At 30.9% G+C, this 21,479-nt stretch overlaps 1 protein-coding gene and 1 long non-coding RNA gene across 7 annotated transcripts; one reads left to right on the top strand and one right to left on the bottom strand.

The window, feature by feature from the left end:
• The first annotated feature begins 1,332 nt into the window (after window positions 1-1,332).
• LOC149514617 (uncharacterized) lies at window positions 1,333-7,606 on the top strand. Of its 5 annotated transcripts, none has more exons than XR_016328143.1 (5): window positions 1,333-1,703; window positions 2,836-2,947; window positions 4,468-4,807; window positions 5,715-5,762; window positions 7,300-7,606. It is a non-coding gene; the product is annotated as an uncharacterized LOC149514617 (long non-coding RNA). The 5 variants fall into 5 exon arrangements; XR_016328141.1 differs by having other exon boundaries at window positions 7,296-7,606; XR_016328144.1 differs by lacking the exon at window positions 1,333-1,703 and adding an exon at window positions 1,721-2,718 and having other exon boundaries at window positions 4,494-4,807; window positions 7,296-7,606.
• Window positions 7,607-8,445: 839 nt separating this feature from the next.
• Window positions 8,446-20,783, bottom strand: LOC111295799 (putative disease resistance protein At4g27220). 2 transcript variants are annotated; one of them, XM_089744502.1, is made up of 8 exons: window positions 20,187-20,783; window positions 20,007-20,097; window positions 18,648-18,797; window positions 15,369-18,552; window positions 13,981-14,490; window positions 12,249-12,767; window positions 9,286-9,909; window positions 8,446-8,888 (listed from the first exon to the last, which is right to left on the bottom strand). In XM_089744502.1, the coding sequence occupies exons 4-8, from the start codon at window positions 18,522-18,524 to the stop codon at window positions 8,781-8,783; spliced, it is 4,917 nt and encodes a 1,638-aa protein (XP_089600628.1). In that variant the 5' UTR covers window positions 18,525-18,552; window positions 18,648-18,797; window positions 20,007-20,097; window positions 20,187-20,783; the 3' UTR covers window positions 8,446-8,780. The 2 variants fall into 2 exon arrangements, with proteins under 2 accessions (XP_089600628.1, XP_089600629.1); XM_089744503.1 differs by having other exon boundaries at window positions 20,007-20,089; window positions 20,187-20,754.
• Window positions 20,784-21,479: the final 696 nt, after the last annotated feature.

Genomic DNA, 21,479 nt, shown 5'->3' with positions numbered 1-21,479 from the left:
TTTATTCGGCCCAACTCAAAATGACCTATTCAAAACCCAATCCACTAACAAATAAATCTTTACAACTATGAGATATTTAGAATGAGAAAAGTCTCCAAAAAACTCCCTACTCAAAACTTAACCCAAAACCCAATTACACAATTTTAATAGCCTACTCTCCTAGCTATTCTTTTGGTGTCTAACTATCTGAGATTACCAAACTAAAATCAAAACATCTTATTTATAAGAGTGAAACCCTTTATACCTTTACTAAATTCTCGATATGGGATACAAGACAAACTCAAAGTTCTTATAACTTTTGATGTGGGATTATGAAATTCAAGGCAAATCCCAACATAGTAAACATCATTAACTTAGCTTATCTACTTGGCATTTCACTAGTACAACCAGTCCATATGTAGGTCATATATTAAATTTAAATATTGAATTTTTTAAAAAAATTTCATGTGAATGCAACATGGCAACACACTATTGATCCAAGTAATTCACTTTTTTTTTTCTTATTGTGCATTTAAAATAAAAAAGAATTTTAAGTTTGTATAAGTAACTAAAATGAAAAATATGAACATGAAAAAGAATTACCGAAAACTTAAGTTTATTTGTTGAATTAATTTCTGGTTGATTCTTCGGTTTTGATCCGTATTAGAACATAAAAGTAAAAGACTGAAGGTAATTCCAAATACCTAATAAAACAAACAAACCATCATTCAAATTAAGAAAATCTATGCCTAACTTAAGAAAAACCATTCAATCAATTCCATCTCCACTTTTAGTAATCCAAATGCCAACAACATTCTTATTAGGAAAAAGAAACTGAAGATGAAAATAATCCAACCTCTCTATATATTTATTATAATTTCAACTTAAACTTAATACTTTAAGAAGATGATAATTGAACGAAGAGTTATTTCAAATTTTAAAAAAAAAATCAGACTGTTTTGAATTTGAATTTTTAAAATTTGATATTTAAGTTTTCTAAGTTTAGCTCATCGAATTTAGGTTAATTCCTATCAAATTGTTGAGTTTTAAATTAATTATATAATTAAATAAAATCTTATCATTATTCAAATATGAAATGCATTATTAATCGGGAATATAACTAAAATGTTGACAGCCAAATTCTCAAAGAAGAAGTAAAACCCAAGTGGCCAGTGTACTTGAAAGGCATAAAATAGGCTGAATTCCATGCATGTGTTGGGGAACAAAGTGAGGGTCCGGCATTTGGGTCCAAAAGTCGCAAAGCAAGCAAGAGATACCACGAAATGAAAACAGAACAATGCTAAGGTGACATTGCCAAGTAACATAGGAACTCAGCTTCTTTTAGAACTTTGAAAACAGAAATTGAGAGTGAAAAAAGTAAAAGAAAAAAAAAAAGCTGAAAGAGAGGGTCTTGCAGACTATAGGAATGAAAAGAGGAAGAGTGGAGCGAGGATTTGGGCGAGAAATGAGAGACAAAAATATATTCATAGCAAAGCTGAAGATTTGCATGGTTTTGAAATTTATTTTTTTTTTAAATTTGAATGTAAAACTTTTTAGCATATAATTTTTTTGATCCCTCAGACAAATAAGGCTTTTGAGAGAAAATCTGGAACCTTTCAGATACAGTGATCTTCTCTTTCCACTCTCTTTTCATTATTTTAGCTGAAAACTTCGCTAGGCTCATGGGTTTGTTCTCTTGACCACCAATATCTGCGAGATTTTGGGTATCTTTTTCTAAACTTTGTTGCTTCTTCTTGCATATTTTCTCTAGATTTTCCTTTTGTTATCCTTAAATTTTTTATTTGAAAATCCTTGTTTCTTGATTTCAAAGATTTCTTCTCTTTACAAATCTCTTTTCATCAGTTTTTTCTTCTGGAAAAGAATGGAAACACACAAAAAAAGTACACATATAAATAATGACATGCTTGAATAACAGGGTAGGGATTGCTAGCATCTTGTTTCTGACAAGTTCATAACATTTGGGTGTTTCTCTAAAGCTTTATATTCTTGGATTCTTCTTCCAATTTTTTCTTGTGAAAGCTTTTGTGTTTACCATATATATGGAAGCTAGTGAAAACAACGGCTTACGAAGATCAAACCCAAAGGTTTAGCAATAGTAATACTGGCAGTGGTGGTGGAATTGGAAGCAATATTAATGGTAGATCTTCCTAGAAGCAAAGGCCTAAAAAAGTCCCTAAAATTGGGCTTGGTGTGGCACAGCTTGAGAAGATAAGAATAGAAAAACAACAAAAGAAAGATGCAGTTGTAGATGCTGCTGCTGCCTTTCCCCATCATCTGTTATTTCACCACCAATTATTCATCATAAATCATCGTATCTTTCTTTGCCAATCCCAAATTTCCATCCTTCAAATCAATCTTGTTCTTCTTCTGCTTCTTCAATTCTATTCCCTGCTGATATTTCACCACCAAATTAAATCTTTAGAGTTACCTTTATCTGTTCAAAACATTGATATTGTCAGTACATCAAACACTGTTCCACTGACCTGCAGTGGTTATCCAGGTTGGCATCCTGTTGCAGCAGTACTACCAGGGAATGACAGTGTTAATAATGTTCATAAATTTTGCAGTTCTTGTGAGTATAACATTGAAAAAGAGTGTTCTGGGTTGGATCCTGGATTTGCTTTCAGGACAAATTTGAGTTTGCCTTATAAATCTGAGCCCATTTGGCCTTTGCCTAGTTTGATGCAAAGGGCACAACCATAACCTTTTTCTTCAATGGTAGGAAAATTGAATAGTTGGAATCTTTAATTTATTTTTTGGAAAAGATTTTAATTTCTGGTATCGTTGATTGATAAAGAATTAGGTGAATTAATGGAATTCTAATTTTTTATGTAGGTGAATTTGTCATCAAGAACTTCATCAACAATGTACTAAATTTTCAGATGGAGCCCCCTTCAAACCAAAGCTATTATGGAAATTGTACAGCTTTATTGCCTGAAGAGAGAAGGTATATGCTCAATTTTCCTTCAAATCTTCAATCATGAATAGCTTATTATTGATCCAATGATAAATTCTAGTTTTTAATATCTCTTTCCATTTACTAATTAATATGATGTTACTTGTGAAATTCATGAGGTTTATGGTCTGAATTTTACACAATTTTGCCTTTTTTTTTTGCTCTTTTTTTAATTATAGAGGCCTCTAAACATTACCATTCATAGTGGGAAAATTGCCTGCTGAATTAACCTGAAAGAAAAAACTAGATTTATACAAGAGTTACTATCAAGAATTAGGTTTCCTTTCTTTTTCATCTTTACTAGAAGTGATAGGAATGCAGCTTCTTTCTCTTTTAGACCTTGATATATGTAATTAATGTTTTTGGTATGTACTCTATAGTGTTCATGGTAATAGAAAGCTTGATAGAAGTGATTAAGATTAATTTATCAATTATCCATCTAGCAATTTCTATATTCTTATCATCAAAAACACTTTGTGTATTAGTATTATGTTTTACATAAAAATTGGATATTACATTTCATATCAACATGAAAAATGTAAAAAATATTTTTTTTTAGTTTTTATTAAACACATATATGAATTTTATTAAAATTTTAACTCATATTACTTTTGTAACTTTTTTTTTTATTTTCATATCATATTACTATATCGTGTTTTAAATAGTTAAATCTATCCAATACCTTAAAAGATTTGGGTTGTAATATCTTCAATTGTTATAAGATATATTCTTCATAATTAATTATCAATAATTGCAATTTCATATTAGATTATTTTATTTAATAATAAATATATAATATTATGAGATAAACGGATAGAACGTTTGACTAACTATTCATGAATATATTCAAATTATATTTATTTATAAATTTTAACAAACGATTGTAAACAACATTTTAAAGTTTTTTAATTAAACGAACATATCACAAACATAACAAAAGTTATTTATATTTGATTCATTTGTAAAAACTAATATAATGTTCCACGAATAGTTCATGAATATGATTTTTTTTTTGTTTATTAAGTTTAACAAATGATTATGAAAAATATTTCATAATTCATTAATTACATTACCAAAAAATACTAATTATTGATAAAATTTTACCAACGAATTTTTTTCATCAGTAATTACAAATAAAATATCAACAAATTATCAATGAAATTGAAAAATGAAACTATTAATTTATTATCATTGAACTACCAATGTATTATCGACAGAAAATATAGACGTTGATAAATTTTTTGCATGTCTATAAAATTTTGATGTCATGCTTACAAATGAAAAATTATGTAGATAATAATACAGGCACATTTTATCGATGGAATATCAAATGTTGAGAAATAATTTAGGTAAAAAAATTATATTTAAAAAAATTTTTAAATTAATAATAAAATTCTATATTTTTAATTTTTTAAATCGATATTGGAAGTACCGACGAAATTTTTGTCGGTATTCATTTAGGAAAAAAATTCCTAACTCTTCTCTTAAACATTTATCTCCCTCATTCACAGTTTTCCTTTCCCGCCTCTTCTACTAGACTCTCATCCCTCTTCTCTATCCTCAATTCCTCCTTCGACGGCCTTTCTCCTCAACCGTTCACCACTACAACATCATTTGTGACAGAAAACATCTCAAAAACCAGTAATCGAGGAAGCTTCAGGTGAAACTATATATATTTTCAAACTGTTGCTTCTATTAATCTTTTTTAAAGCCACACAAGCACTAAAGGAGAAGAAATGAGATGCATAGGTGATCGAAGATGGGCATAATGGGTTGACAGCCGTGCTTACTTGGCTCGTGGCAGCCTGTCCGTTGCCGTGCTCGAGCAATACCTGTCCATAGACGCTTCAGGTGAAATTTTTTATTTTTTGTTTTTTTTTTTTAATTTTTGTTAAGAATATGAGTTTTTGTATGGCATTTAAACTGAAAAAAGGAAGAATTAAAGAGACATGTTTGAATTTGTCGAAGCTAACAATGACGGTATTTACTGATTGGCTGAACAATTTAAAGAAAAGTAAAATTTCGAGGAAAATGAAATCTCTAATTTCTTTGATACTATGTGTGATGAATCATGCTCTATTTAGAATGTCCAGCATGTCTCAAATTTATATTTTATTTTTATAGTCTCCTTCCAATTTTCAACAAATCAGACAGAACTTTGATGTTTTTCTAGGTTTTGATGTAAAGGTAAAGTTGAAATTCATTTTAACTTTTTAAATTTTCCATCAACTATATTTTCTATGCAATTTTAAACTTTGATTTGTGATGAACTAGAGTCAGTTAGAAAGTCAATTCAATTTGTTGAAACATCAAATCATCTGATTTGAGATACAGTATGGTACAAAGGAAGTGAAAATGCTTGCTTATTATAAGCCAATATATAACATATTTAAATTTACTATGTTCTTATTGACGTTTGTTTGTAATAAATGAGTTGAGAATCTTTTGTTCTGTTTCTAATTAAGGTCACGGCTTTACTATGTTCTTATTGAGGTTTGTTTGTAATAAATGAGTTGAGAATCTTTTGTTCTGTTTCTAATTAAGGTCATGGCTATTTGAATTAATATATTTAACATCATTTAGTGTTAGCAATAAGCCATTTTACTATTTTATGAACCATTGTCAAATGTGAGTTGGTGTTTTGTTGTCTTTGCTTTTTATTAAATTTAACTTTTATTTCTAGTACTTAACTAATTCATCTATTGGTTCTTTGTCTTCACTTGTCTTGCAATTCATCTATTAATTAATGGCTTCTAAGGGACCAAGGTCCAAGCTTCGGCATCAAACAAGAAGTAGGTGTCAAAAGGTAATAGTGTCTGAGGTTTTTATAGCTCTCTTTTTTGGTCTCTTATATTGTTATTATTGTTGTTAGTGTCATCATGCATGAATATACATGTGTCACGGGTCGAGACTTAAGTTTCGAATTCGCGCGGCTCCGAGACCCGGGCATTCACCCTTTCGGTTTCTCGGATCAGCCTGATTGCCATGGTTCACACCCTTGTGAGGTATTGTCCGCTCTGGCCCCCCTGGCCTCACGGTTTTGTCCTACAAAAGGCACCTCACAAGGCGGAGGTGGTGTGAACCCTTTTATACCTCAAGTGTCTCTCCTATTATGTTCGATGTAAGATTCAGGACTTTTCCTTAGGTCCGTGACATTCTCCCCCACCCAACCTCGTGACGCCCTTGTCACGGAGGCTAACCACCCTGCCTACCTCCCTCGAGTTGCTTGGCGTGGATCGAACGGTTTAGGGTTGGCTCTGATACCACTTGTCACGGGTCGAGACTTAAACTCCGAACCCACACGGCTCTGAGACCCGGGCATTCACCCTTCCGACGTCTCGGATCAGCTTGATTGCCACGATTCACACCCTTGTGAGGTATTGTCCGCTCTGGCCCCCCTGGCCTCACGGTTTTATCCTACAAAAGGCGCCTCACAAGGTGGAGGTGGTGTGAACCCTTTTATACCCCAGTGACCCTCCTATTATGTTCAATGTGGGATTCAGGACTCTTCCTTAGATCCGTGACACATGCACATGCTTAACCGTAAAGAAGTTTAAAGATGAAATCTTTGTGGAAACTTAACCTTTTTAAGAGTGAATTTATATTGAGTATTGGCTTAACTGTCATGAACTTTTTGTTGTACCTTAGTTTCTAAATTGCTTTTGGCTGGAAGCAATTAGTTGTTATTTTCTAATACAAGTGAGGTTTTCTTTTGACTTGTGCTTTTTAAGTTTCATTAGCAATTATAGTTTGAATCCATCTCCTAATTGTAAATAAAATCCAGTTTTATAAATGTTCTTCAAGAATATCTACCTACACATAAATGAGTAAATCTTTCAAGAATGTGAAAAGAAGAATTCCATACTCTAAACACTTGGTGATGTGTGTCAATTTGCTTGGCATTAGTGCTAACATGGTGCTTGTCCAAGATGAATTTTGTTTTGTTCTGCATATTCTGCTTGGCATCATTTTGTTTTGTTTCCAAGCCTATCATTTATCTTGGCCTTTTGTTTGCTTAATATGGTTTTGCGTTATATCTTGTATGCATCCAAAAATTATGATTTTTTAGTTCATTTCACATGATTTTACTTTAATATTATTTTTAATAAAGCTTCCAAATTTGTTATGGAAATAGATTGCTCTAGTAATTGAGCCCAAGAATACGGAAGCAAGTCCTATGTACAGACAAGTTTAGGAGGTGTGGCCAACGGCCAATGTCAAGTTCAATTGCTTTGGTTGGAATTTTGTATTGATAAATTTTTTATTAGATTGATTTAGAGTTTGTATGTTCTCTTGGTGATGCTGCTAAAAAATGTTAATTGTTTTGTTTTGTGATAAGGAAGTTAATGATTGAATATGATGGACGAGCCAAAGTTAGAAAGTAGTCCCTGAAGTGAGCAGAGTGTGGTTGCCACTCCAACGAGACCAGAATCCAACAAGTCCTTCTAGTCAATCTTGTTCTACACTTATTTTAGTTAGTTGTTGATATATTTGCTTTAGTAACTATATTTAAGAACTTGAACCGGTGAATATTGGTTCTCGTAGACTGCAAGTAAATGGTACTTCAGGATTGTAAAATATTATTATTCATGTAATTACTTAAAAAATAAATTAAAAAACTAGAATAAAATGAGAGAATTTATATAAAAACCAAGTATTATCAGACGGAAATATTAACTATTACCAATGGAATTTTAACTATTAAAGACGGAGGTTTTTTTTTTTACAAAATTGAAAAGAAAAATTATTAAAATAATATACAAAATGAAAATTTGGTAGGTAAAACAAAAAATTTCATGGTAAATTACAGATGAACTTATATTATAGATTTTGATTATATTGAAGAAATTTTTGTCAGTAAATTTATTGATAATATTATTACAAACAAAAAATAAAATATTATCAATAAAAATTTTTATTGATAATATTTCATTTTTTGATAGTGTTAAACGAACAAATCACAAATATAACAAAAATTATTTATGTTTAGTTTATTTACATCTCTAATAATAGATTTAAAAAAAATAAGTTAAAATTCTTCCAAAATAAAAAAATTTGGAATGTGTTTATGCACTTGGAACTATACACTAGCTTGATAATCAATAATATGATTAACTTTACTCAAAAAATAAAAGGAGTATCAAGATCACCATCACCATTCTCATCAATTCTCTCAAATAACTTATCAGATTCTGTTTAGAGAGCTCTGTAAATGTTAAGACTACATGAAAAGTGATAAGAAGTGCCAGCAAAATGGCAAATTTCTCTTAAATGTCAAGATTAAACTTATAATTTCACAATTTATCTCATTTTCTTATAAAAAAAACAAAAGGAGAGATATTATTTTTTAATTAAAAGTTTCCGATAGCATTCTTTTCTAATATTTTTTAGTGCAATTTAAACAAGTTACACAATTCACAAGAATTACCACTGAATCTTGATACAAACTTGAAAAAATAATAGATAAGAATAACATAATAGAACCTGAGTTTTAATAATCTATTAAGTATCAAATTTAAAATTAATTGATAATTAAAATGTGCGCATTGATGTTTTAAAAGATCCTTGTTTTCAGTCTGCTAGTGGAAAGGATAACAAACTATAAACTTTTAGCTGATAACATCAAGACATAAATAAACAGGAATGCAGTCTTTGTACCCTCATAGAAATTTGCTTTCTAATATGATCGCAATATTTGTCTGCAAGTCTATGAAGTTGGGTGAAAGGTTTGTGAAATGCTGCAGCAAATTGACAACTGCTTCATTCACTTGCATCTCCTGAAACTCACATTCATTTCTTCATCTCCCTCCTCTGAAAAGGTGTGTTATCCACTCCATGGTCTACACCACTCTATATCACTACCAATTGGCCATGTTGTTTGTTGAGCTGTAGTAGAGTCTTCCACTATATTTTCATCAATTGATCGGATTGCCTGCAAAACAAATTAAGGCATGGCGTGTGAAGAAGAAGAAGCATGTATAATTCAGTAAATTGAAATAATAGCGCAATAAGGACCATTGAATGAACCCAATAAGAAAGATTGCCACCCAATAGAACAGGGAAGTAATATTGCCAGCCAATTGCATTTTCAATTTCATTAGGAATTAAAACAAACACTTGGATGACATATTTCAATTGAAATCCATAACAAGTTCCCTTGAACAGACGAGATTAATATTGCATAATCAGTAAAGCTGAAGAGGAAATGAAAGCATGAAAAATGTAAAACAGATGAACCTCTCTGTTCATAAGCTTATACAAGTCCAGCTATACAAAAGGCAGGGCAGCTTTTGATACTTTTATATTGAGAGTTAGGGAGCGTAGCGTACCTCTGTTTTGGCATACCCAGATTCCTCTGAATCAACACTAAAGCTCGTGGATATATTGGGACAACCTCTTATGGCTAAAAATTTCAAAGATGGGAATACGAAATGATAACCCACAGAGCTGAAGCTCACAAGGTTCGGTAGCTTTTCAAGAAGTAAGGTGCCCAATTGAGGTATCTGTATCACTTTCCCTTTTTCCTCGCTACCATTTGCCTCATCTCCTGATTGTTCAAATACTTGTTCTAATTTGGAGACGTTCACAACACGTAGAATTTGTAGTTTTGGAAGGCCATGAGCAACACTCACCGGAAAGAGACATTTCAAGTTTTCACATGAATAAATGTGTATTTCAGTCAGATTGGGGAAGCGTATAGGTTGGAGATGATGACCTCGTGATGAAGTTTGACCATCCTTTTCAATAATTTGCCCCAATTCCTCACACTCAATTATCCATAAAGAGCTCAATTGTGGCAAATTCCGAGCGATGGTAGGTGATAAGATATATCTTAACCTTCTGCAACTATCGACACACAATCGAGTGAGGTTTTGAAAGTTGACAACTTCGACGGGATCTTTCCATGCCACCCGCAATTCAGGTAGATCATACAATCTCAGTAGCCTCAAACTCTGAAAAATTATATCCATCATCAAATAACTCTTCAAAATTAATGAGGGTTAAATATTTCATGTTTGGTAATTTTTGTCCTAATTTAGGAACTATTAGATTGCACGATTGCTTCCTTTCTCTCATTTCCTTAAATTCTAACATACGTAAATATATCATTTAACTGTTAATTCAAAATTGTAAAAAATAACTAAAAACTTATTTATTCTTTATTTTTAAATTTTATATAAAAGTTTGATTTTAACTATCTTATCATTAAATTAAATATTTAGCTTTAAAGATCCATTTAAATCATGATTTAATGAAACGACCAATATAAATAAATCTAATTTGAATTAAGTTTAAAATTTAAATTTTTTAAATTTTTTATTCTAATCAATTAAAATTTAGAAAAATTCTTAATTTAGGATCATATCTCTTATAATTATTATAGTACAATTAACTACTCATAATTTAATATTATGTAGGGCCCATCAAAAAATTGTTTAGAAGCCACATTTTAAATGGTGGCTGCATAATTCTTAATTGTGATTGGTTAACTATAATATAGTAAGAAAGATAATTATAAATGAAATACTCTCAATTCATTAATTTAAGTCAAAGACAAATAATTTAATTAAAATATAAAACAACAGTTTTGAAAAGATTAGTTCTATATCATGAATAAAAATGAATCCATATGAAACGTTTAAAAACACAAAGTACATACTACATATGGCTTTTCAATATATCTAAGAAATAAAGTTTGTTCTAAGAATTATGATTAAAGAAATATATTTTCTTATATGCGATAAAATATTTATAAAAATATTAATTAATTATTTTATTTGGTTTAATTTTTAACTCAAAACTAAATTATTAATTCAATTTGTTTTGGAAAGTTTTTAGCATTAAACTAAACTAAGCCAAATCATCTAGTTCAGCTTGATTTTTCTGTTTTGGCCAAATAAAGCTCACACTACTCTCAATAGTGCTAAATGGTGATATTAAGGGTTTTTTAGTTCATGGTATTAATTATTTATGTTTTTATTAGAAGAAATAACAAATTTCTGTGCTACCATGCTATTATTTCTGGACTCCCTGATATGCATGTCAGGGATAGGGAATCCTTACAAAACCGGAATCCAATAGGGAATACTCTGAAAATCCCTTAGATCTTTTTGGATATTTCATTTGAGTGACTTGAAAAATAATGCATTGAGATAAGTGGGCTAATCAGACAGAAACTCATCATTAAGATATGAAATGCATTCTTTCAATGCATTTCATCAATACAAATGTAATTGAATAATTACTTATTAAATTATTTTTTATTGATTTAAATAATTAAACATTGATTTAGTGGTAAAATAAATTTTCAAAAATTTGATGTTTTAAATTTAAATCTTACTATTTATGAATTTGATTTAATTTTATCTTAATTCTATCTTATATATAATTTATTGATTTTTTAAGTGAAATATTTAAATATAATTATAATTTCTTTGCTATTAATATTTTCATAAAAAATTATATACTTGCAATTGTAATTAGTAAAATCAAAACTAATTTTAATATTAAAAAATAGTAGATAAATAATACTAAATAGTATGAACAATATGTTTTTATGAGAAGAAATAACAAATTTGTGATGTTAATTATTTAAGGCTTTTTTTATGAGAAGAAATGACTATTTAACATTTTACGCAATAATTAATTGAACCTAAAATGAAATCTCCCAGCTTTTTTCAATTTAAGAGTCCATGTGACATTAAAAATGATTTATTCTGTTTTTTTTTTACTTTTTAAGTTGAAATTCTTATCATATGCACATCCATGTGACATTAAAATGGATTTGTTCTATTAATTTTTGAATAATGATTGATGTAATAGATGAATTAAAAATATTTTAAAAGGTATAAATGAAAAAACTGAATTTCATAAGATCATAGATGAAAGTAAAATAATATTGCAAAAAGTTTATGGATGCCTGATGCATTTTTATAGTAACAACTATCTTAAAAGTTCACAATTGAGATTTTAATGATCACTACTTAAGTAGAAAGAAGTAGATTCATATTAGTTTTACCCAAAGTGATACAAAGTCTAACTTTTAAATAATGTAGCACTTGAATTCAATCAATGACACACTATGTAGTCAAATTATTTTACTTAGTGTTTGTTTCCAAAGATAAAAAATTATAAAAAGGGTTTCATTTAAGAAAAAAAGAATTTTCTCTCCCAATTTAAATGGATTAAGTTTCCATTTTTTTTTATGTCCGCTCTCGTATCTATTCTTCCATTCTTTATATTCCTCTTACAAAGTATAGTTGAAAGAGTAAACACAAATAAATAGGCTTACCTGTATTTTAGCTGTAATGATAAAAGGAGTCAATTGTGGACAATCTCCCACACGCAACTCTTGTAAAGATGGCAGCGTGAGTACAATGTCATTTCCATCCCTTCCTTTTAATTCAGGCAAACCTTCCAATGTAAGGTATTTCAGCTGTGGAAGACCTTCAGCCATTGAGATTGGAAAAGTATATTCCAATCGAGAGCAATCCCAAATCATAAGTGTTGTTAATTTGCCCAAACTTTGACCATGCGACAATGAGGAAAGAGATGTCAAGTTATTGCAGCCACTTACATGTACTTCCCTTAGACTTTGGAGATTGATGTTTGTCACTTCCGTTTTGGGAATTATTTCTTCCAATTCCAAGCAGTCGGATATGTTCAGCGTTTCCAGTTGCCCAAGACTTTTAGCAACGGACGTTGGGAAGAGATATCTCAATTTATTGCAGTTGTCTATTCTTACAACCTTCAAACTTTGTAAGCTTACATGATGACTGGGTCCTTGTTGTATGCTCCTCAATTCAGCAATCTGAAATAGCACTTGCATCTCATTATAAATTCAATAGTGCTAAATGGTGATATTAAGGGTTTTTTAGTTCCTGGTATTACTTATTTAAGGCTTTTTTTATGAGAAGAAAGGACTATTTAGCAATGTATGAAATAATTAATTGAACTTAAAATGAAACCTCCTAGCTAGATATTTCCTAAAAACTCAATCTCCTATAACGTAAAAATAACTAAATGAGATCAATTTAAACAACTCAAGAAACTAATTATAGTAATCTCCTAAAAATTGAAAACAAATAGTAATAACATATTTAGAATGGACAACACCTACTTCAAATATAAGGAAAAAGACAATTAGCAAAGAAAATGTCAATGAAAATTAGAGTGAATTACATCATGCATCTATGATTTTTGTATCATATTTCATTTCATTCACGATTTTAATTAAAATTCAAAATTTTCGTTCTCGAGTTTTTAAATTCAAATTCATCAATTTGAACAATCGATCATTAAATTTTGACTAAATTTATCCTCTCAAAATATTTTGTGTGTATGCGTGTATAACTACGTGAACTTAAACGTGATAAAAAAGTGAGAGTTTTTTAAACTTTTTAAGTTGAAATTCATGTCATATGCACATTCATGTGACATTAAAAATGATATGTTGTATTAATTTTTTTAACTATGATTGGTGTAATAGATGAATTTAAAAAATTTTAAGAAGTTTCAAATGAAAAAATTGGATTTTATAAGATTATGGATGAAAATAAAATAATATTACACAAAGCTTATGGATGCACGATGCATTTTAATAGTAACAGCTATCATAAAAGTCCACAGTTAATATTTTAATGATCATTATTTAAGTAAGAAAAAGTAGATTCACATTAGTTTTATGCAAAGTGATACAAAGTTTATCTTTTAAATATTGTAGCACTTGGATACTTTTTGGTCACCAATTTATCAAGAAAAAATATTCAGTCAACGACATTAACACTATGTAGTTAAATTATTTTACTTTCTTAGTGTTTGATTCCAAAGATAAAATATAGAAAAAAAAAAAGATTAGATGAAAATTTATAAAAAAAGGTTTATTTAAGAAAAAAAGAATTTTTTTCTCTCAATTCAAATGGATTAAGTTTCCCTTTTTTTTCGCTCTCTTTCTATTCTTCCACTCTTTCTATTCCTCCTACCAACATAGTTGAAAAAGTAAAAACACAAATAAATAGGCTTACCTGTATTTTAGCCGAAATGATAAATTGTGGACACTCTCTCATTTCCAACGCTTGTAAAGATGGCAGTGTGAGTACAATGTCATTTCCATCCCTTCCTTTAAATGCAGGCAAACCACACAATGTAACCTTATGCAGCTGTGGAAGATCTTCAGCCATTGAGATTGGAAAAGTATATTCCAATCGAGAGCAATCCCGAATCTCAATTGTTGTCAATTTCTCCAAAATTTGACCATGCGACAGTGAGGAAAGAGATGCCATGCTATTGCAGCCACGCACATATACTTCGCTTAGACTTTGGAGATTGATGTTTGACACTTCCGTTTTGGGAATTATTTCTTCCAATTCCAAGCATGAGGATATGTTCAGTGTTTCCAGTTGTCCAAGACTTTCAGCAACAGACGTTGGGAAGAGATATCTCAATTTATTGCAGTTGTGTATTCTTACAACCTTCAAACTTTGTAAGCTTACATGATGACTGGGTCCTTGTTGTATGCTCCTCAATTCAGCAATCTGAAATAGCACTTGCATCTCATCATAAATCCCATAAACAGTGATTAAAATTTGACAAACTATATCATCTCCCAATCATGTGTATGTATGTCCATGTGAATTATCATGTGGTAATATGGTGTTCTTTGACTTTTTAAGTTAGAATTCATGTCATATACACATCTATTAAATTTTTAACAATAATTGGAATAATAGATGAATTTAAAATATTTTAAAAGGTTGTGTTCTATTAAATTTTTAACAATGATTGGAATAATAGATGAACTTAAAACATTTTAAAAAGTCGTAGATGAAACAAATTGAATTTTATAATAACGTAGATGAAAGTAAAATAATATTGCACATAATTTATAAATGAAAGTAAAATAAAGAAAGCTATCATAAAATTTCACAATTGAGCTTTAAATAATCATTGTTTAAGTAGTGAAGAAGTAAGTTTACGTTAATTTTATGCAAAATGATACAAAGTCTATCTTTTAAATATTGTAACTCTTGGACTTGAACTTTTCGAACACCAATTTATGAAGAAAAAAATAAATTCTGTCGACAACATTAATACCATGTTTAATTGGTCGGAAGAAAAATAAAGGGAGGGAAACAGGTGAGGAAAGCAAAAAGAAATGATAGAAAAAAAAATTAATTTTCTTGTTTATTGTTTGGTACCAAAGATAAAAGAAAAAAGAAAAAGGATCAGAAGAAAAACTATTAGAAACAAGGTTTTATTAAGTATAAAAAAATGTTTTTCTCCCAATTTAAAAGGATTAAATTTTGATCGATTTTTTTTTCTTTCCACTCTCTATTCTTCCACTCTTTTCCACTCCATCCAACCAAGCACAGTTGCAAGAGTAAAAGAAAAAAATACAAATAAATAGGCTTACCTGTATTTCAACCGAAATGATAAATTGTGTACACTCTCTCATTTCAAACTCTTGTAAAGATGGTAGCGTGAGTACAACGTCATTTCCATCCCTTCCTTTAAATTCAGGCAAACCTTCCAATGTAACCTTATTCAGCTGTGGAAGACCTTCAGCCATTGAGATTGGAAAAGTATATTCCAATCGAGAGCAATCCCGAATCGTAAGTGTTGTCAATTTCTCTAAACTTTGACCATGCGACAATGAGGAAAGAGATGTCAAGTTATTGCAGCCACTTACATGTACTTTCCTTAGACTTTGGAGATTGATGTTTGACACTTCCGTTTTGGGAATTATTTCTTCCAATTCCAAGCATGAAGATAGTTTCAGTTTTTCCAGTTGTCCAAGACTTTTAGCAACGGACGTTGGGAAGAGATATCTCAATTTATTGCAGTTGTCTATTCTTACAACCTTCAAACTTTGTAAGCTTACTTGATGACTGGGTCCTTCTTGTATGCTCCTCAATTCGGCAATCTGAAATAGCACTTGCATCTCATCACAAGATTCAACCTCCAACCTTTCAAGACTTTGTGGAATTGGTATTGCACATGTCATGTCCCTGCATTGATCTATCATCAAAGTTTTTAATTTGAGTAAAAACCCTTGCGGTTGATGACCACTGCACAGCTCTTCCAAACCACGCATATTTGTTAAAGATAATTCTAACAAATTAGGGAATACATTGGTTAGCACCTGCTGCTTTCTAGTATCAACGAGACATTTCATATGCTCGCAACTCTCAAGACCCAGATAAGTCAGCTTACCGAATACCGCTTGGCCCCACTCCAAGCTTGGAACAAGATTTTGGCAACCCACAACATTTTTCAGATTAAGAGATTCTGTATCCCCAAATAACTGCTTGCATGCCTCTATTACAGACCACTCAATATTTAAAGATCTCGAGAATGGGCAGATCTCCGAGTCCATCTTCCTTTTATAAAAATCAGAAAAGCCAAAGCCAACACATACATAAAACCTTTGTAATTTACAGAACACAAAGTCTCTTGGAATATCTTCAGAACAAACCTCTAAAGATAATATAATCAAGTTTGACAAGGAATTCAACTCTGATAGACTGGCAAAGATATCTTCTTGAACTGTGTTCTCAGTGGCCCATTCTAATAATGGACAACCATGCAAGTATAGTTCTTCTAATTGGGACAATCTTCGCATTAACTGAGGAGGGATTCTCTGTAGTTGTTCACAATATGATAAATCCAACAATTTAAGATTATCCAAGTCACCTATATCTTCTTGTAATTCTTTGATATCAGACCAACTAAATGAAAGAACCTCAAGTTTCTTCAACTTCCCAAGCACTGAGATGTCCAAGAGTTTGCAACTTTCCAAATGTAGAGTTCTAAGGTTTGTTTGAAATTGAAATGCATCTGGAGATATTAATCTAGAATTCAAAGTGCAAGCTTTTAATGCTTTCATTCCTTCAAAGAATTCAATTGAAGTTATCATGTTCCCATCTCCACCAAGTAAAAGAATTTTGAGATTTGGGCATACCAGTCCTTTAGGAAGTTCAACAATCCGACTAGTCTTGAAGGAGACTGCTTCGTAAGGCTCAAAACTTTCATCCTTTGGCCACATTTCAACAACCTCAGATTTTATCATAAAAGAAAACTCCTTTCTGCGTGATGCTATCCACAAAGCAACGTCACGAACCATGTCATGCATTTTAACATGCCTTTCTCCACAATTTAACAACAAACAAGAATCCTTGAGGCTGCCCATTGCCGCAAGCACTACTCTCCTCACTGCTTCAATTGAGCCCATACCTTTACACAACTCTAATCCCCATGCATATCTCACCAGCTCCTCTACATTAATCTCAAAATCTTCAGGAAATAAAGAGCACAACAAGAAACACATCTTGGTCTCCGTATCATTCAAATAATCAAAACTTACCTCAAGAACTAGGTAAGCATTTTTTTGATCCATGTCCTCTATGTCAACCAATCTACGGTTTTCGAGTCTCCAATATGCTGCTTCCCACCTATGATGATTTTTACCTTTTAGAGCACTTCCCAAAGTGACTATAGCTATGGGCAAACCATCACACTTTTTGATAACTTGAGATGCCACATGTTTAAAAGCTTCATCAGAAGAGTTATCTAGACCTGCTTTCGCCTTAAATAAATTCCAAGCTTCATGGTCATCTAAACAACCAAGTGATATTGTCTTTTGACAGTCCATAGCAACACATATTGGAAGACGGCGTGTTGTTAAAAGAATTTTGCTTCCTTCATGATCCTCAGAAAATGGAATTCCTATGTCCTTCTTTAAGTCAATTTTTGCCCAAACATCATCAAGGATTATTAGAATCCTTTTCTCCTTCCGCAGTTTCAACCAAAATTCTTGGATTGATATTCTTCCTTGGTCATTCTTCATATCGAAATCTAAGTCTTTTGCAATTGCATCTTGAATTGTTTCAAAGTTTGGCTTTTGAGACACAGTAGCAATCGCAACTTTGTCAAACAGATTTTGTCTTTTGGCATAAGTTCCAACTTCATGCACTAGGGTTGTCTTGCCCACCCCTCCCATCCCCCACAATCCAATCATGCTGACATTGTCATCTTGTAGGGCCTCAATGATCTGCTTGGAAGCTGTTTTTGAAGATTTAGAGGCCATAAAATCCTTGGATAAGTGGAATTCTATTGTGGAAATTGAACCAGGTGAACGGTAGCCCACTCGTCCAGGTTGACCAAATTTGGTAGTCTTCTTTAGAAGCTCACAAATAACAAGAGTGTTCCTCGTTACTTTCTTACTTAAGCGATACCGCCAAATCCAATCAGGACACCAATTGAAAAATCTCTTATTTTGTTTTATTTCATTTTCCAATGTTTCCATATTTGATAGGATTTCGTCCACCTTTGATACCAAGCCTCCAACAGGATCTTCAATTGCCAGAAGTCGCCTGTCAGCATCCTCAATCTCATGTTGCAGCCGAGCTCGAGCGCTTATCAGTTCGTCTTTTCTTTCCTTGAGCATTTCAACATTGTTACGGAAACAACAAATGTGATTAAATTGACGTCCTACTGGCTTCGCCACCCAATCCACGAGCAGTTTTCCCACACAATCAGAAAGAGCTGACTCGCAAAACCCACAATCCATTCTTGACAAGCTCAAGTTGAAGAAACTTCTGCCAAGCGAAAAAATATTAGCTATGAGATAAATCATGGTGATGATAACAAACATAAAATTAAAGAATAATGAAGGCGAACTCTCTAAACATACCAAGCAAGGTGAAGATAGTCCAAAGTGTGAAAACCAACTGCTTTTTCTTCAGTTTTCTGCCAAGTAACCCTTTCTAAGTACGTAGCAAAGCAAGGTGAACACAAATCAAAGTATCAGAACCAAATGCCGTTTCTTCAGCACTCTGCCAACCTGAAAACACGAGATAAAAAAGTATTTTAAATAATTTACAAGGAAATATTACTCAGAAAATAGGAAATAAAAAAGTTAGTATTGATATGATAGAAAACCAAAAATCATATCATACTACAACAATTAAGCAACAATTTTAAAAATGAATAATTACAGGTTTGGTCATCTAATTTTAGTTGATTTTTTATTTTGGACACAAAACTATGAAAAGTAATGATTTAGTCACCAACATTATAAAGATTTGTTTCTTTGATAATAAAACCGTTGGATGCTATTACTGCAAGAATATATCATTTATAATCATATTATCTATAATATTTATAGTACACAATTAATCAATCATAATATATAATAGTGTGAGATGCATCAAAATTTTATTTCATAAGTGGATCCTACCTACATAATTTTTATTAAGAAGTTATTACCTATAATTATTGTAGAACAATTAACCAATTAAAATTCAATATTTTTGTAGGGTTCACAAAATGTAGAATCTATACTTATAAATGATAGACTTTGACATACATTTTTTTTATAACAATTAGGATTGTAATAAAAAAAAAATAGATAATATTCATTTTTTATTGTAATTGAATAATTATAAGATTGAAGTATAAAGAAATGGTAGGGTCCCTGTCACAGCTACACTTATATTCCCACATGACCTAAAGCTCAATTGCCCCATGGTTATGCCTGAGTGAAATTATTTATTTAAAAAAAAATAGCTCCTTATCAAAAAAAAAAAAAAATCAATTTGTTTAATTTTCCAACTTCTCTGGACGACCCTACTTCATTTAAAAGCACCCCATAGTTTTTTAAACTCCGATGTCGGACCATCATCTGCTATCATCGTACGCCGCTCGCCGGCACCGTTTTTCTTAAAAATCACTCAAGTCTTCTCCTTGATCCTCCCTTTGCTTATATCAGATCATATTTTCCTAAAACCTCCTAGAAAATCCTAAATTTAAAACCAAACCCAAGACCTTAAAAACTAGATACGCCACCCTCAACCACTTATCACCACCAACGGCACGGTTTCCTCTTTCCTCTCATCCGGCTCTACCCCGTAACAACTAGAGAAGCTCCAAAACCCCAAGATCAAGACTGTAGAACCCAAAACGGCTTCCTGCATCTGCCTTTCTCCTCCACTACAACCAAATTTTTTTAAATATTGACAAAAAAAAGTTTAAATGAATATTCCAGCCTTACCACTTCCAGATAGAAGTAATATATCCGAAGCTTTCAAGAGAAAATTTGCTTGAGAAATAAATCCAAACCTTTTCAGATCCGATCTGCTTCACTGAAAAAATTGCAAATTAGATCAAAAATACGTAAGAAACAAACCTTATTTGTACAAAGAGAAAGCGATAAAGAAGTTGTTGCATTTACCTTACTTGGTGCCTTCTAGATCTGAAAGGATTTATTCATGACGGATCATTGAAAACAAAGAAAAGAAATTTGAAGGTCGGATTTTTTTTCTCTTTTTTTTTTTTGTTTTTTTAGATGAAAATGACAAACAAAGTGGAAACTAAAGACCAAGAAAATATTGAACTGTAGCTCTTTTTTTTTTTTTTTTGAAGTTACAAGGACAGAAAGGTATAATCAAACAAAATTCAACTGAAGTTTTTTTTTTTTTTTCTCTTTTTGAGTTGAAGGAAAAGCCAACAGAGTAGAAATCAACCTTAAAACTCTTAGGCCAAAAGAAAAAAGAAATCAAGCTCGCACTGAAATGATCCAAAAGCTTGGAAATTGAAAAAGGAACGTTCACTTATCTATCTGAAAAATTCGAACAAAAGAGATTAACAGATCACTCAGCTTCTGATAGCAGAAATGGGTTTTTGCCTTTTTGTTTTTCTTTTGCAGGTTTTATGGGCAAAGGATTTGTTTCAAGATTAGTACGTAAGATGTAGAGAAAAGGAATGCTTATTTTCATTCTAAGTCTTCTTCTTTTTCTTTTAATATTGTTATTTCATTATTAAATTTCGTAGTGTCCGACAATAGCCATGTGACCGATAACAGTCATTGCCCATCACTTCGTTTCTTGTCGGGATCTTCTTTGTTTTATTCTTCCTTTCTTATCTAAGCAATGCAAGACAGCCCAAAAATCAGTCCCTTTATTGGGGGAAATTTCCGAAAAGTAACACAAATATTTATTAATTCGTACCATGTTAAAAATAATTAGTGAAAATAAAATAATATATTAATAAATAAAATTGAAAATTATTTTTATAATCGTAATGTTCAATGATCTTTATTCAAAATTATAATATATGTATATTTAGTTAATATGTATGTATAATTATTTTATAAAATACATACATCCAAAAAAAAATAATTACATTTTTGGATATTAATATTATAAAAATAAATTTAATTTTTTATTAATTTGAATATAAATATTTCTTTCCAATTAATTATTTTTATTAAATATCAAATAATAAATATTTTTTTATTAAAATACCTTTCGTAGGTCTTTTTTGTTTATGGAACTATTGTTTCATCCTCTTTATCGTCAATAAACGAAATTCATAACTAATTCAAAAAAATTTCCCATTAGTAAATCAGATTATTCCTAATTCGTGATAGAAACTATTAAAACTGAAAAAAAGCCCGGCCTGAAAATATTTTTCCGTGTTCACTAATTAATAATTAGATTAATAATCATGATTCACCACATAAAAA

The sequence above is a fragment of the Durio zibethinus genome, chromosome 15 (genome assembly GCF_047325235.1).
Source record: "Durio zibethinus cultivar Kanyao isolate XHJ-2024 chromosome 15, ASM4732523v1, whole genome shotgun sequence".
Taxonomy (NCBI): domain Eukaryota; kingdom Viridiplantae; phylum Streptophyta; class Magnoliopsida; order Malvales; family Malvaceae; genus Durio; species Durio zibethinus.
This window is presented reverse-complemented; position numbering and strand designations above follow the sequence as displayed.

Excerpts from the sequence above, each read along its gene's own strand:
- LOC111295799 (XM_089744502.1), bottom strand. The coding sequence starts at position 18,524 with ATGGATTGTGGGTTTTGCGAGTCAGCTCTTTCTGATTGTGTGGGAAAA. Across the intron at positions 9,910-12,248 it reads TCATTACAGCTAAAATACAG|AGTTTGAGGCTACTGAGATT; the intron begins GTAAGCCTATTT and ends ATAATTTTTCAG. Across the intron at positions 8,889-9,285 it reads CTGGGTATGCCAAAACAGAG|GCAATCCGATCAATTGATGA; the intron begins GTACGCTACGCT and ends TTTGTTTTGCAG.